The sequence below is a fragment of the Pithys albifrons genome, chromosome 2, assembly GCF_047495875.1.
Source record: "Pithys albifrons albifrons isolate INPA30051 chromosome 2, PitAlb_v1, whole genome shotgun sequence".
Lineage (NCBI taxonomy): Eukaryota > Metazoa > Chordata > Aves > Passeriformes > Thamnophilidae > Pithys > Pithys albifrons.
Window position 1 is genome coordinate 109,128,078 of NC_092459.1, and position 16,312 is coordinate 109,144,389.

General features: G+C 45.9%; 1 protein-coding gene across 1 annotated transcript; it reads left to right on the plus strand.

Annotated features, from left to right (window-relative positions):
* Positions 1 to 777: 777 nt before the first annotated feature.
* LGALSL (galectin like) lies at positions 778 to 7,086 on the plus strand. Its single transcript, XM_071582065.1, has 5 exons — positions 778 to 966; positions 1,112 to 1,183; positions 1,339 to 1,427; positions 1,864 to 2,041; positions 4,699 to 7,086. Exons 1-5 carry the CDS (start codon positions 934 to 936, stop codon positions 4,840 to 4,842), a joined length of 516 nt encoding a protein of 171 aa, XP_071438166.1. The 5' UTR covers positions 778 to 933; the 3' UTR covers positions 4,843 to 7,086.
* The last annotated feature ends 9,226 nt before the right edge of the window (positions 7,087 to 16,312 follow it).

Below are 16,312 nucleotides of genomic sequence, written 5' to 3' on the forward strand. Positions count from 1 at the left end.
AAGCGGGAAGAAAGCCTTCCTCATTCCCTCCCCGCCCAGGACCCTCAACAACAGGATCATTACACACGTTTGGCGGGACAAGTCCCTCCTGGCGTGGTCCAGGCGAGGGATTCCCGGCGGGGCACGGGCAGGGTGGGACACCCGCAGACCACGCCGCGTTGCATAACCACGGACACGGCATGTCCGTGGAGCTCACCGGGATCCACCGGCTTATGTAATTGCCGCGCCCCGCCGGGAGGCTGCGGGGCAGCGGCTTTGGGATGCCCACCCACTTCGCTGGGGGCATCGACCCCCCGAGGGTCCCTGGGGCACGGAGGGCAGCGGGGTGGGCGTTCATTTCGGAGGGGCCGAGGCGTGTTAAAAAAGAAGGGAATCACCCAGGGCGCGCCGGCACCTCGCCTTAGGTGGCCAAGCTGAGACATAAAGGCGCTCCCCGGCACGGGGGGGCTCCCGTGGCCCCTCTGCGGGCATCCATCACCTGCGGGCGCCAGGTGTGGGTCCGGCCCCCTCCGGCCCGGCCCCAGCGCCGTGCCCGCACCCTCACGCCGGCGGGGCCATGCCGTGCCCGCTGCCCGGGGGCCGGGCCGTGCCGTGCCGTGCCGTGCCCGCTGCCCAGAGACGTGCCCGCCGCGGGGCTGCGAGCGGAGGGAGCGGCCGCAGCCCCCGCCCCGCCCTGCCCGGCTCCCCCGTGGGCCAAGGGCTGGGCTCCCCGCCGGGCGAGGCACAGCCAGCCGGCCACCTCCCCTCCTCCTCTTCCTCCTCCTCCTCCTCCTCCTCGCCTTCATACTTCTGCACCGGCTCGGCTCCGGCTCCGCCGCTGCCCCTCCGCCGCCGGGGCTGCCACAGACCCCCCTCCCTCCATCCCTCCCTCCATCCCTCCCTCTCCCCCGCCCTCCGCCCTGTCCCCAGCGCCGCCGCCGCCGCTTCCACAAGATGGCGGGGACCGTGGCCGAGCGGGACGCGCTGGTGAGTGCGGCTTTCCCGGGCACGGGCACCGGGATCGGGATGGGGCCGGGCCGGGCCGGGCCGGGCACCTGCGAAGCGGGGCGGGGGTGGGGGGCCCACCTGGCCCTGCCCGGCTCTGCCCCAGCGCTCTCCTTTTTACCTGCAGAAAATAGAGGACGGGCATTTAAACAACTCCCTGGGATCCCCGGTGCAAGCCGATGTGTACTTCCCCCGCCTGGTAAATCACCTCTATTTGATTGGGATTGGGGTGTTTTTTCGGAGGGGGATGGGGTGTATTTTATTTTTTAACCTCTTTCCTCCGCTCCGGCTGCACGACGGCGGCCGCTGCTGATGCCGAGCTGACCCTCGCCACCCTCTCTCTGTCCTTTCCAGATCGTCCCCTTCTGTGGGCACATCAAAGGAGGAATGAGGCCGGGAAAGAAGATCTTAGTTATGGGCATAGTGGACCTCAACCCCGAGAGGTAACACCTGGGTCCGGGCAGGGGGTGAGGGGGCAGCGGCCACACGCACGTACACACAGACACGCACGGATCCCTCCTTTCTGGAAAGGATTATTTTTATCATTTTAAATATAGCATGCTGATTTCTCCTTTGACCCATAGAGGGGGCATTTCTTCAAGGGATCCCATTTTCACTTGGGAATAAAGGAGCATGTAGACCATATATATATATATGCACATACGTACACATGTATGTGCACTGCCATGCACACACACAGACATATATATGCTATAACCATGTGCTTGTCCCTGGTGAGCTGTCAGAGGTTTCTCTGAAGGAGCTGAGCTGTCATCCCCCCTGTGCCAGTATACCAATGGCTTTAATAAGCTGAGAAATGAGACTGGGACTTATTTGCTTTCCTCTGGCTGAATGAGACCCATTCTGTTTGTGTTGCAGCTTTGGCATCAGTCTGACTTGCGGGGAGTCAGAAGATCCTCCTGCGGATGTAGCCATAGAACTCAAAGCTGTGTTTACAGACAGACAGTTTGTCAGAAACTCTTGTGTAGCTGGAGAATGGGGGGAAGAGCAGTCGTCTATTCCTTACTTTCCATTTATACCGGACCAGCCTTTTAGGGTGAGTACCAGGATGGCAGCGGCTTACACCGTATCTGATAAAGTGTTATTTGATCTGAGTTGCAGCAGAACCTGACTTGGCTTTCATGAAATCACAGTGTACCCCTGACTTCTTTGGTTGAGACACCAGTTGCTGTCTTGTTTGTATTGATCAAAAGCTGTGCAGAGATCCTGCTGCTACGTGCAGTTCAGATGGGGCTATGAACACCTCACCTGGGCACTATGACAAGTCGAAGGTTGTAATGCTGTGTTATGAAGCCCAACTTCCTGAGTTTAGTTTTATAGCTATGAATTAAAAAGTACCTCTATGTTATTAGTACATTACAAGTTATTACTGGAGAATGTAACTACTCTGTGGGACTGCTGTATGTTTTGATGGTATTTTAATAGACACAGTGTTTGCAATTTAGTGCCGCTAATAAGGATCACGTTCATCCTTTGTCTCCAGGGATGTTCTGTAAAGGTTGTCCATAGCTCTTCGTGTTAGCAGATTAAACAGCTAAGCAATAGTGGTATTCTTTCCTGAACCCTGGGATTAAATCTCCCATCAAATTTAAATCTGTAGTCACTTGAAAATGGTGTTCTGGGAAATGCTGTGGTGCTGTGGATGGACTGAGTTGACCTAGAAGCGGATTCCCATCTGTAGTGTTTATGGTTACGTGAAGATGTCTTTGCAAATCAGGACTAACAAAGTCTGCAGCTGCAGAGGGCTCCTTCTCTCTCACCAGCTCCACTACATTGAGGAAAAAAAGGCTGCATGCCTTTTCTGTGCAGCTGACCCAGAAAAACCCTTCTCCTCCTCCCTGCACTTCTTACAAAACCTCACTGGCCCCTCTGCTAAATGCCAGTGCTCTCACCAGCTGCCAAACTCTCTTAATCCTTCTTGCCCCCAAGATAATCTTCCACAGCCCCAAAAGCTCCCCATCTCCCCAGATGCTTGGGCTTTAAGAGGGTGTTTGTGACTGGTTTTGCTGCAAATGGGTTGCACTCTACTTGCTTCTGCAAACTCTCCCATCAGAACTGGCAACACCCTTTGGTGGTGTGGGAAATGCAATTGAAAAGGCTTGGAGGTGGGTCCTGCTGCAGCTGAGAGGGTTCCACTACTTGCTGCACTGGGTGGTGACTGGGCCCTCAGACGAGCCAGACAAATTACCCAGAGCATGTTTTGTGGGTGTCCCACTAATGGCAGTTGATGTTAGAGGACAACAGTATTGCATGTTTACCATGAGATACTGTAGAAAGGGAGTTGTTCTTTTCCCCCTTTTTTTCCTTTCTCCTTTTTTCTCAGATGGAATTTAGGCTCCCAATGGACTTTGTACCTTTGATGGTCTCCCTCTCAGTGAATAAATTAGACTTTTAAGGGTTCTTGCCAATTACTTGTGACCCAGTCCAATTATCATTCCAGTGTGGCCCCAGGTGATCTGAAGAAGCAAACTGTGAGCAGTGTTGAGGGTAACCATATCTTTTACATAACAAGGCCTCGGGCTGGCTGTGCCTGCTGCAGTGACACAGGAGCTATGTGGCAGCACAGGCCCTTCCCTGGTGCTTGGCGTGCTACCAGGTGTCCAGGAGTTTAAGCTCTCCTGGACTGTCAGCTGCCACTTCTCCCAGTGCGACACACTCTACGTCAGCTGGGCTTTGGCTCAGTCAGTTCGTCGCTGACCCCGTTTGCATTTTTGTACTCTGTAATAGCAGCAGAGACAAGTGCCTGGAAGCAGCACTTCACTTGGACTACCTCTTGAAATGACCCAGGGTTTACGTGTTACATTTTCTCCTTAGCCTGTCCAGACCTGGAGGTCTCTGAAGACCTGTGCAAGAAGTGCATGTTCTGTTCCCTCATGTCCCTGCTTCCTGCCAGGGCAACTCCAGCAAAGCTTAACAACAGGGACATTGTCTCAAGCTACCCCTAATGTTAGAAATCTCCCAACCTGTCCAAGCTTGCTCAGCTTCAGGCTTTGTTGCTTTTCCAGAGCTTTTCTGCAGGTCCCTCAGGAAGAGGGATGAGCTGTGTCCCTCCCTGATCCTGTTTGTGCCTCTTGTAAACTGGCAGCTGAATCCCAGCAATCCTGCACCATGTTTCCTTCACTGCAGCCCCAGGATGGAGTCTGGTCCAACAGGGAGTCCTGGCCAGTCTGCAGCCACAGGAGTGAAGGCTTTTTAGTTTTGCTGCAGCTCTGTGTATGTGGGAGGGAAGAACAACCTATCTCCCTACTCGCTCCCTTCCAGTAAATGAACAGTAGCATGGAAAGCATTGCAGAGGGAACTGCCCCCTTATTCTGCAGCAGAAAAAAAAATGTAGCAAGGAATGCAAGTCTGGGTTGGAGATACAATTTCTTCCTCCTGTGATTAGCAGTTTGAGTCTGTTTCTGGCATTATTCCAAGAGGCAAAACCTCCCAGTAGCCAGTGGGACTGGGTTCCAGTGTGCTTACTGCTATGACAGCGTGAGATTGGATTAATGTCCCTGTGCACTAAGAGCAGATCCATTATAGTGTAACTGGTGTCAAGGGGGCAAACTGGTCTCTGCCCTGGCTGTTGCATGGCATGTAAGTAGCACAGTGTGTAACTGTGCCAACTCTCTTAAAGCGCTCTTTGTGTGCTGTGAAATAGCTTACCAGTTACACTGTGATCAACGTGCTTCAACATTTTATCTTTTACAGGTTGAGATACTTTGCGAGCATCCCCGTTTTAGAATATTTGTGGATGGACATCAGCTCTTTGATTTTTACCACCGTATTGAAACACTGTCAGCAATTGACACAATAAAGATAAATGGAGACCTTCAGCTTACAAAACTTGGCTGAGCTTGTTAGGACTGCAGATTCCAAACCAGCTCAGGTGCCATCGTCCGTTTGGAGCAGTGACAGCCAGCTCTGGACACAGCTATGGTAGGAAGGCTGCCCTGTTCCTTTTCCGCATGCAGTTCTTCACTCCTGTGCCGATGAATTGGGCTGGCTTTTATCCTTATGAAGAGCACTGTTGGTTAATAGACATTCAGCCGTTTTTCTTGGATCAAAATAGCCCACTTGTGCTGGATAATCAAATTGGAATGGATTCAGAAAGACTTGCAGTCTTGTTTCAAATCTCACAGAAATGCAATTTCTGAAATGCAGCGCTAAAACTGGTTACTGAACAGTAGTGACAACAAAACCGATTTTTTCTTTTTCAAATATTGTTTCTGCACTGAAGTGGAGTAGTGTAGCACAACATAGGGCCACGTGCTGGCGTCCTTACCCGGGGCCTGAGCCTGGTTCCATGGAAATCAATGGCAAAACTCCCACTCACTTTAACGGGGTACAATCAAACTGTCTAGTCCTTAGTCAAGCACAAATCCCACTGATTTCTATGGCATTTTTGCACACACCTTGGGACCTGCTGTTCTGCTGGTGTAAATTGGCATCACCTCCACAGCTTGCAGTGGAATTTTGCTGATTGCTCCCAGTGGATGGTTTGGCCCAAGGGCTGTGCAAAAACTGACTGAGGGTGTGCAGACACAGCCTGTGTATTTTAGTCAGGGTATTTGCATAGAATGTAGGTCGTTATGGGTTTTTGCACAACGTATTGTTAATACGATTTTTAAAGCTTATCTGTAGTTTATTTATTTATACTCATTGTATGTATTATTAGTAAAAATGAACAATCTTACTGATGGTTAAGGACAGCAAAGTGTAAACATTTTGAATGTACAAAAATGTCTTGAGGTTCTTTGGGTAAACTTTACATATCGTTCTTGAAAAACCATGTTTCCTGTCAAGCACTTAGTTACATTTTAATGGAGCCCTCTAGGCCCTGGGAAGATGTGGGCATGGTAGTTGGTGGGGGGAACTCTGCATATTCACTAGAATCTGTTTTTCAGGGCTTACTAACTTTGCTGCACAGGATAGGTTTGAGTTGAAGTCAATGCATCTTAAAAAACTTAAACACTAAATTTTTAGGTTTAACTGTGCTTTTATAACCTAAGAAAAAGTTAAATTTGGCAATCTCTTAGATCAGAAAGAGAACCAGCCCCTTTCCAAGGGAGATTCTTTACACTTGTTTGAGAACATATTTGCCCTTTGATATGACAATTAAAACTTGTCTAGACAGCCAAGTTATTAATGCTTGAAAATCAGCTACTGCACATGAATAATAACTTTTCAAGTAGCTTTTAAAATAGTAGGTACAGCTGTATAAACACAGTCATTGCGCTACACTATAAACGAACACAGCCACTTTTCTTGAATTCTTTAGAACTAAATACACTTTTTTCCTTGGCTGCTCACTGTGGACTGTAGTGGGTCTTTCTGAGTAGTTATGATATAAATATACATTTAGACAATTTTGAAGACATGTCATATAGGGACTAAAACACAGACTATAAAACATCCTTTTTAGCACTGTATTTAAAAAAAAAAAAAAAGAGAGAGAGAGAAAGAAGGATCTCACAAACAGACCTATGTTAAACCTGCAATAAAACTGTGGTTTAAAGCCACCAGAACTGGAATATCCAAAGTTAAGGGTAGAATGCCAATGCAAAGCCTCATTTTGTGCTAATTTGGCCTGCAGTTAAGAAGCCTTAGACTGCAAGCTGAAATTCCAGCTGTGGCTCTAGTCCAAAGCCTGTTGAGGTCAATCAGAGTCCTCTGAGCATAGAAGCCTGATTCTTATTTCCTGCAAGTGCAATCTCTTTGTAAAGCTGGGGGGTTGTTGCTGCTGCTCCAGATGAATTAAGAATCAGGCTGCCACCTGTAAAATACAAGTTAAAAATTCAATTTTTAGCCTTAACATTTGACATTCCCTGACTTTTCTTCATATTTCCAAATTAAGAGAGAACTTGTTTTCCAGGTGATCTTTTTATCTGGTGTGTAGCTTTTAAGCTTTACATCAGATTCTATTTGTACTCCAGATTGAATTGAAATGTTCCTGTCTTGCTCTGTTTTTACTCTTTTACATGATACATGATGACTGTGTCATTTTCCATTGTATAAAGAATGCTGACAGTGTTTCGGTACAAAATATATTCTTAAAAATTATGATAATAAAAATCCAAGGGAAAGGTGCTTCTACAAGAGGTGTTTTGGATTTTTCTCCAGCTTGGAAATGCTCTGTGGTTCCAAAGCTGATGCAAGCAGAAGACAAATTCTGTTTGGAGAGAAATTTAGCCCCCTCTGTGCCTAGTGCTTTCTCCCAGTTGGATATCTGAAGCCAGGTTTGTTCATGCAGGGCCAGTGCCTGAGGCCAGAAGTAGAGTCTGTTGAGAGTAAGTAGCACTATGACGCTACAGCAGCACAAACCCAAAGGGCATCTCCCTGACAGCACACCAGTAGAGATTTCCACTCCCATGCCTTTACTGTATCCCAGATAAAGCAGTTTGGCTGTCTTGAATTTTCACAGCCCTCACACTTCAGTTCTCCTGCACGGGCTTGGCACAGCACAGTGCCTACACCAGGGATGTCAAGGTGAACTTGGTGCACCACTGTGTCAGTGGCATCTCTGGTGGGAGCAAGGGCCTTGTGACACTGCCTTGCTCCTCTTCCCACCCTCTGTGCTGGGCACTCCCATTTGTCCCTGGTCCAGGAGTTTTCTGTCTGGGGAAAATGCTTTTTTTACCCTGATTCTGGTTTTGCCTTTTTATAACCACCAACCATGATGCCCACCACCTGATCATGTCCCGTTGTTGTTTCTGAGCCAGGCTTCAAGGCAAGAAGGGTTGTGAACCCTCTACTGTCAGGCTGTGGTTTGACTGAGAGGTCAGGAAAGGGCAGAAAGTTACAGTTAAGGCTTCCACATCTATCTATCTATCTATCTATCTATCTATCTATCTATCTATCTATCTATCTATCTAATCTATCTATCTATCTATCACCTGCTTGGAAGTCTTCATATTCTTTTTTGCTCTTGGGCAGTACCAGGCAGTGGCAGGTGAAAGAAGGATGATGTCTGTGCCACCAAGGGCTGTTCCACAGGTGCTTGGCTTACACTGGCTGTTCCTGTTAAGGAGCAACTACAAAACACTTGCAAAACACTGAGGCCTTAACTCTTTCTGCTCAGTTGGACCTTGAGCCAAATCCAAATGTTTAAGATGGGAGACTGTGCTGCAAAACTTGTATCTGAATTTTTAGGTCTCTGCAGCTTAGGGATTATTCAGATCTTCATTTTGGATATAAGCTCTAATAGACCTGAAATAAAGACTGTTTCCAAATTGGGACAGGTTTACAAAATATTTTTCAGTAGGGCCAAGTAGTCTGTGAGCTTCTTGGAAGCTGCAATTCTTCAGAACTTCAGGAGTGTGTAAACCAACTTTTGAAATTTTATGCTAAAGTTTATTAGCTGAATGTTTCTGTGGTTTCCTCTGGATGAGGAAGTTGATTCTGGAACAAAAAAGCCTTGAATAGGTAAAACCCGCATGCCGTGGAATCACTCAACTTGGCATAGCCTTATTTTTTCCAAAGAGGAAGAAAAAAGAAACCAAAAAATCGCAACCAAATTATCTAGTTTTGTTTGGGATTGGCTGTCATAAAGCTGATTTGATTAAAAAAAAAACCAACAAAACTAGGTTATTGCCTACTCAGAAAGAGCCTTGAAATATTTCAGTGTCATGTGAGGTAGTCTGTGTCTAAACATATTTCACATAAATGCTTTTTTCACAGGCAAGTTGTTAAAAACGTTACAAAATACCTTCTTTTTGTGTCACAATTACAAATGTTTGCTCCACCTTGAAAGAACATTTTGTACTAAATATTCATGTTGTCTATGAGAACTTGCACTAACATATTATATTCTCCCTCTCCTCCTTGACTAGTTTAAGCAGAAATAGGTGTACTATTGCTAAACCGGTTGAATGTGACATCTGCTGAGGCCTTGCATCTTTCTCAAGGGCTGCTTTGAGTAAACAGCCTGAAAACCAAAGGGAGAGCCTGATTCACCATTTGCTGTGCCAGCTTTCCACCCTTGTCACTCTCCTGCTGCGAGGCTGAGACTGAAGCCCAGAGATTTTCATGTAGGGAGCAGCACTGAGATTTTTGTCTTTGAATTTGAAACTATTCACAATGGAGGAAACAAGGCCAGAGTAGCCACAGCACTCTTTAGTGTGGTGGTAAGGTTGGAGTAGCAAGATGTGCTGTAGCCTTAACAGAGCAGGAGTTCAGAGGGCATTCCTGGGCATTTCAGAGCCAGACAAGAGCACAGGCTGTGGAGATACAGGAACAGCTTCCCAGGAATGAGCTTTTGCCACATTTTTATTTGCCACCCTCTGCGACCCCCTACCAGGATACATGGCAAAAACCCAGCATTGCTTACAAGTTTGGAAGGCATGAATGAGCTCATGTTCCTACTCACCTGATGGAAGAGAGGCTCCCAAATAAATAATAGGAAAATTTAGGAGTAACCATGCCACTAGGGTGCTTTTTCCCCAGAGACATTCAAGCAGCAGGTATCTGATGTGGGGCTTATTTTGCCTCCTGTCAACAAGACGTGCTGCCCGCAGGAATCCAGCACTGTTTTCTGCACTGAGGCTGGTCCCAGAGACCTTTGGAGGCAGAAAACCACAGAACCACAGCTCTGCTGAGCCAGTTAGTAACTTTCCAGCACCCCTGGAAGTGATATGACAGTGTAAGGCACAAGAATCTGGCTGAGGGCAGCCCCAAATGCTCACTGCGATCAGCAGAGAAGTTCAAAAGAAAAGCTTTCACCAGTCTAGTGACAGTAAGTGACCTTGTGAGGTTTTTGTGTAATCGTGGGTATTGTTCTGATTTTTATCACATGGATCAGAAAGTGTACAGGTGAAAGTCACTTTGCAATGAATGGTGTGTGGGGTTAGAACCAAGGCCAACCCAAACAAGGAGAAAAAAAATGAGCTGTAGACACCCTATCTGGCTTTGATACACCCTCCCAGCTCCTCCCAGCAATCACTGCTGTTATGAACACAGACAATTACTACAACAAGGAGATTCAGCAGCATGTGCAGGATCTAAATAATAAACTCCTACTCTACCACAGGTCCTCCCTAGCTCCTGTTGCTAGGCCTCTCCATCTGTCTGTCAACAAATAACCATGTCCTGCTGCTTTTAAAATCCATGTCAAAAATCCCTTTAACTTTCATGGGAATAGGTCCCTAAGGAAAGGGTTATTTCCAGCTCTCAGTCTCCAGTTATTTTCAGCTGGGGCATACTCTAAAACTGAGGTTATTTTTAAGTGTGAATAGAGGACTATTTCTGCCTTGATTATACACTGGGTAGAGTCAACAGGAAGCACAGCCTCTCTCTGCTGCAGGAACACTGGTTTCACAGTTCCCCAATGAAATGTCTTGTATTCATTACCTTCTGATTTTAAAAAGTGAGATTGTGCACAAAAGGACCGGGCAATAACAGTAATAAGTACCATTCACCACAGATCTATTTTTATGTGTTGTGCTGATTTCATAATGAACTTTTAATAACAATAAAACATGAAATCTTCACTATGTTGTTCTGTTGTCCGTCTAAATTATTAATGCTCATTATATACCCTCCTGACTTAAACTTCTGGCTTTTTTACCTTCTGTCTGTTTTCCAGACGTGGCTAACTCTTTCCCTCATAAAACTGTGGTGTCAAACTTTGGAATGGGATGTGCAGCTTTTGTAACAGCTTGTGTAAAACTGCTTTACAGTTTCAATGCAGTATACAGATCAAATAACTTCATTAGAGGAAAGAACAGCTTACTGACTCTTGCAAGACTCCTGCTGACATCACTGGGCTTTGTAAGCCGCAGGAATTAACAGGCACAACTCAGACCTCATGGCCAGGCCATGAGACACAGGTTGCTGATCACTTTTGCACAGGATAAAGCAGCAGTGTAACTCACACAGGTTTCAGATCACTCTGGTGGGACTGAATTCATAGGCAAGTGTTACATGGTGAGTAAAACCTCCAAATCAGCTCCAGAGGCACATTGTTATTATTATTATCCAGTGTTTCACTTGTTCATAGAATCATAGAATCCATTGGGTTGGAAGAGATCTCTGAGATCATCAAGTCCAACACTTAGTCCAACCCCACTTTTATTACCAGATCATGGCACTCAATGCCACGTCCAGTCTCACCTTAAAAACCTCCAGGGTTGGAGAATCCACCACCTCCCTGGGCAGCCCGTTCCAATGCCTGACCACTCTCACTGTAAAGAACTTCTTCCTGATATCCCACCTAAACCTCCCCTGGCAGAGTTTAAGCCCATGCCCTCTTGTTCTACTGTTGGTTGCCTGAGAGAAGAGATCAATCCCCAACTGGCTACAACATCCTTTGAAGTAGTTGTAGAGAGTGATAAGGTCTCCCCTGAGCCTCCTCTTCTTCAGGCTGAACAACCCCAGCTCCCTCAGCCTCTCCCCACAGGACTTGTGCTCCAGTCCCTTCACCAGCCTTGTTGCTCTTCTCTGGACCCACTCCAGCACCTCAATATCTTTCCTGAACTGAGGGGCCCAGAACTGTTGGCATCATCTTAACTGAAGTTCACATTGGCCTCATCATATGCAAGAGGAAACTATAAAGTCTCAGCTTCTTTTGATTAAAGTTACTGGAAAACTTCTGTATGACCCAAGTGGGAAAGGATTATGCCCTCCATCCAGTTGTGGCTGTAAAAAGCAAGTGAGGTTTCTGAGGGAAACCTCTAATTCAAACAGCACTAAAGCAGCAGATGAACAGGAATTGAATACAGCTAGTTCTGTGTTTTTTCTCCCAATAAAATGACTATGATTCAGATGCTCCACATGAATTTCATCCTACCTCTACTCATGAGCATTAATCTGTGGCCACCTCTGCTCAAAGCCAGCCAGAGACCAGGCCTTTGTTTATTACACATGACCCTAAGAGGGGAGGTGTTGACATCTAGAGATTCTGAGATAAAACACAGCATCTGTTAATCTCCATGCAAACCAGAAATGGTTGTGAATGGTATAAAAGCAGCATCTATTCCCCATCAAACAGCAGAACCACAGCAGATGGAGAAGTGCCTGGGAGAATTTTCAGAAGGAGGAAGAGATACATCAAATTTCACCATTTGCTTAGGCTGACTCCTACAGAGGCCCTTGGAAAGCTCTCACTTGACCTGTAATACTGAGTAAACTGCGGACATGAGTCTGGGAGGAAGGGAAGGCACCTGATGTGGTGAATGCCATGAGTTCTCTCCCATTCAGATCAGTACTAAGAGTGCTTCACAGCTGGGTCTTATTTTGGTGGAGTGTTTCTGAGCTTCAAGTCAAGCCAAAGGGATTTACTCCTAGGAATACCATGAATATGACTCTTTGCTAGCACTGCACTGGATCTTATTTTTAAATTATGACTTTTACCACTCTTCTAAGAATAGAGCCTGGCTCTGAAACATCATTCTTCAAAAGCTACACATTTCTCATCCTGTTCAGGTTTTGAGGCTTTAATTTCCTCACTGGTGCCTTGCTAGACCAGGGCTGTGATGCCAGGAGGGGTCATTCTGTGAAAGACCGTGAGAAGGAGGTGTCTTTCAGCAGCTCTCTTCCCAGCAGGCAGAAGGAGACCTGCTACTCTCCCCCAGCAGTCAGGCATGACAGCAAACCAGAGCTACACTGACTCCTGGTTGGCAGGACAGCTTCCTTGTGACTCTGAGAAGCTGGAACAAAAGCCTGGTTCATTAGAAAAACTTCACAGTAAATCTCAGCAGCAAAAAGGAGGATTTCAGTGCTAAGCAATCTGGTAACAACTGCAGAGCCACCCTGCCTTGGTGCCCAGAGGCCACGGACAGGTGTTGCTTCGATCCAGAGAAACAAAGCTCCTCTCTGTGGAGCAGCCTGTGGCCAAGCGTGGATGAGGATGTTGGAGGTTTCTGACAGTGTTCAGTGGCTCTGCCTCCTCCTGGCTCCACAAACGCCTGTGATGGGCGAAAAGCCAGTGCTGACAATGTTGTAATCTATGACAAGCTCCAGTAGCTGCTCCAGAACTGCATGCTCCAAGAGGCAAAGAGGATTCTTTCCTGGCTGCTCTCTAAGAAATTTTCTGTTCAATGGGAAAGATAATGACTGACTAGAAGAGATCCAAACCAGTACTAAGGACAGAATATAGCTTTAGGTAGAAGAAACTTTCTTGGCAAAGCAACAGATTCACTACAATCTCCAGGGAAAACCAAAATACTTTAATTTAAAAGTCCAAAGGCTGCAGCAAGGATAGAGATGTTCCTTTTACACTCATTTTTGAAAGAAAGATACGATGAGCTACAGTGGCTATTAAACAGACTGAGGGACAAAGCTGGGAGTAGCTCTAGATTATTGAATGGAGGCAGAACATGGATTCCTAGTCCACTCTCCTGTATTTGCACTGCCTTTTCTCAGGGGTGGCCAGTCCTCTCCCTGAGAGAGAACCATTGCTGGAAACCCCACTGCCAGGGGAACTCTTCTGTGGCTTTAGACCTTTGTGTGTCTTCTACAGACACCGACCAAGGTGTACTTTATTTAGTGTCACTCACTGAAGAACTTCAAAACACTGACTAAGTTTAAAATTTGTGTTAATTCATGAATGCTCCTCGCCATTTCTAGCAATACTGCTGTTATTCTATAGGTAGGGACAGGGAAGAACAGAGTTGAAACAACCATTTCTCAGGAATCAGTGCTGTAATGTGGGATACACTGATTGGTACACAATGTCTCATCACTGTGACTTTTGGCAACAACACCGAGGTTCAGGCTCCCAAGTCCGCTCCTTTGCTCACCAGGCAGATAGAATAGACAATGGTAAGGCTGAGTAATGCTACACACTGAGTAGTTCCTCTGGGATCAGAGGGACTATTTGTAATGGAAAATCCTCTCAAAATATGATTTCTATTAACAATAGTAAAAATTAATGGGATTCCGTCAATATTTTTTCAGGCTTTGCTGACTCACAGTGCTTTCAATTGCCACTTAAATAATGCAGAGGAGAAGCTGGAACAAGATCAGGTTTCTTGGCAGGGAATTTGCTGCACCTTAAATTCAAAAGAGAATGCACACACGTTTCCCCAGACAAAACACAGCAGTCACAGCCTGAGTGATGCAAACAGGTAGATCTCTCTTGATTTTGATGTAAGTACACTGATTGACAGCAACTGCGTAACTGCTAGGGTAGGAACTGGTTTAAGGATCCCATAATAAACCTTACCTCTTTGAGCTATTCAAAAGATGCTCCCAGGCAGAATAACAGGATTCTATTTAGCAAAAAGAAGCACATGATTGTTCTAATGTATTGTACAGCTGAAGCTGTGATAATGCAGGCCAGAAGATGATATTTCAAAGTGAAAGGGAAAATAGTTGTAATTATAATTGTTGTTGTCTTTACGTATTTCCAGCTGTATTGATTACCTTCTCTCTGTATGTCATTGGCAAGTAGGGAACATGATACATTATCTCATGCTAGCGCTGGAGAGCAGCAGGGATTGGTGTATTTTTAGAAACAAGATTCCCACAGTGTAATTGTAGCAATTGGATGATCATGTACATGCATATTAAAATGCCAACAGATGAATTCCTGGACAGTGCCAGCAAACATTGCACTGTTTGGGGTAGGAGGAAAGGGCAGGAATGCACAGCTCAGAAATTCAGTGACTGCAAGCACAGCGATGTTACCTCTGAGAATGTCCTCTGAGGGATTTGTGGTTCATGTTGGCCTGTCTGAAAGGGAAGCTGTGAAAGAACAATCTTTTTTTTTCCAGGGTGAAAAGCTGATACATTTGCAGGTCAGGGGGCCCATATCTCTCCTGCTTTACCTGGTCCCATTATATATAAAATAACATTTCTGTACCAGTACACACAACTGATGGCCATCTCTAGACACCCTTCAAGGGCTCAGTCCTGCGCCTCAGCCACCAGCAAACTGTGTTTGGGTGCCTGTGTTGTACAACAAAACATGGTGCAGAGGTCCCTGGCTCTCTAAATCTCACCAGGACTGCAGAAGTGCAAGACTTGCAACTGGGCACAAACCTGCACAGATGTGGGCAGCCAGCTGGTAGGGCCAAGTTGCCTGTAAGCAAAGCTGGTTGTGAGGCAACCAGGAGCTGCCTGGGCAGAGCTGATGTGTGGCAGCATCTGCTGGGAACTTACATGTCTCATAAAGCATTTATATGTCTCATGTCAGAGAAGCTGTTTCAGACTCTCTGAGAATAATCTTAGCCAGGTTACCAGTCCTGTCATTGAGCTGGTTTAGGCAGGACTAGTACAGGACCAGTGGAGGTCTGAACCTTTCCATTAAGAATCAACCCAAGTGTCTGTAAGTAGAGCACAATATGAGTTCATTTGTAAAAGAAATAACTAAAGTACACTTGGAGCACTCAGCACTCATTCAGGCAGTGTCAGAAAGGCAGATATCTTCCTGTATAGTGTACACAATTAGAGGACTCAATATAAGCAAACTGATAGTCACAGACCATCACAGGAGCACGCTGACTATTACACTTGATAAAATGGGCAGTCCAAATAGCTCACAGTCCTTGATTGTGTTAACTGGAATGATTCTGGGGGACAGCAAAAGGGATGCTGTGACAGAAGCTGGCCCCAGGCAGATTTTTCTTTCAGTTCTCTTTAAGTAGAATTAGTCTGAAGCCAATTCAATAATCTTGAATGTTATGCATTTATCAATGATTGCAATTGGTGTCAGAGGCTATTTAATGCCTGATCTTTCTCAGAATCCTCTTAGGTTATGCTGCATGTAGATATTGCTCATGAATGGCGATGTACTACATGCAAAGAAAATTCCTGTCTGCCTTCAGTGTACCACTCTTCTGTCTCATTATATGCCCTTTTATCCTTTAATAGGTGGATGAATAAAGAGAAGGCCATAAACTAATTTCTCAGCTTTCTCTACACTTTCATCATTATCACCTTTTTCAAGGTACACAGATCTTTTCAACCTAATGACCAAATAACAAACTGCAAACTTTTCTAAAAGATGTCTTCAATCCACGCTGTAAGAATTAACAGTTGCCAGAGCCAAAGCAAATTGCAGGTGTTGGTATATTTCCCAACATCTTGATGTAAAGGTAAGATAAGGGCCTACTCCAGGTATGTAGCACAACACAAAATCCAAGTGTACAGACTTTTCATATCAAATTTTATCTTCATTTCAGAAAAGCCTCTAATTATGCTTAAATGTGTGCTTTCAAGCTCTCCTACGCTTGGTCTTAAGGAGACTCCCCATCAATTAACTGCAGCCAATAACTCCTTCATATCATTCTCTCCCCACAAGGGATTTTAGGCACTGAATCTGCATAGCCACTCACAGACCAAACAGACCTCCATCTCCTCAGCCTGTTCCCACCTGCCTCTGGCC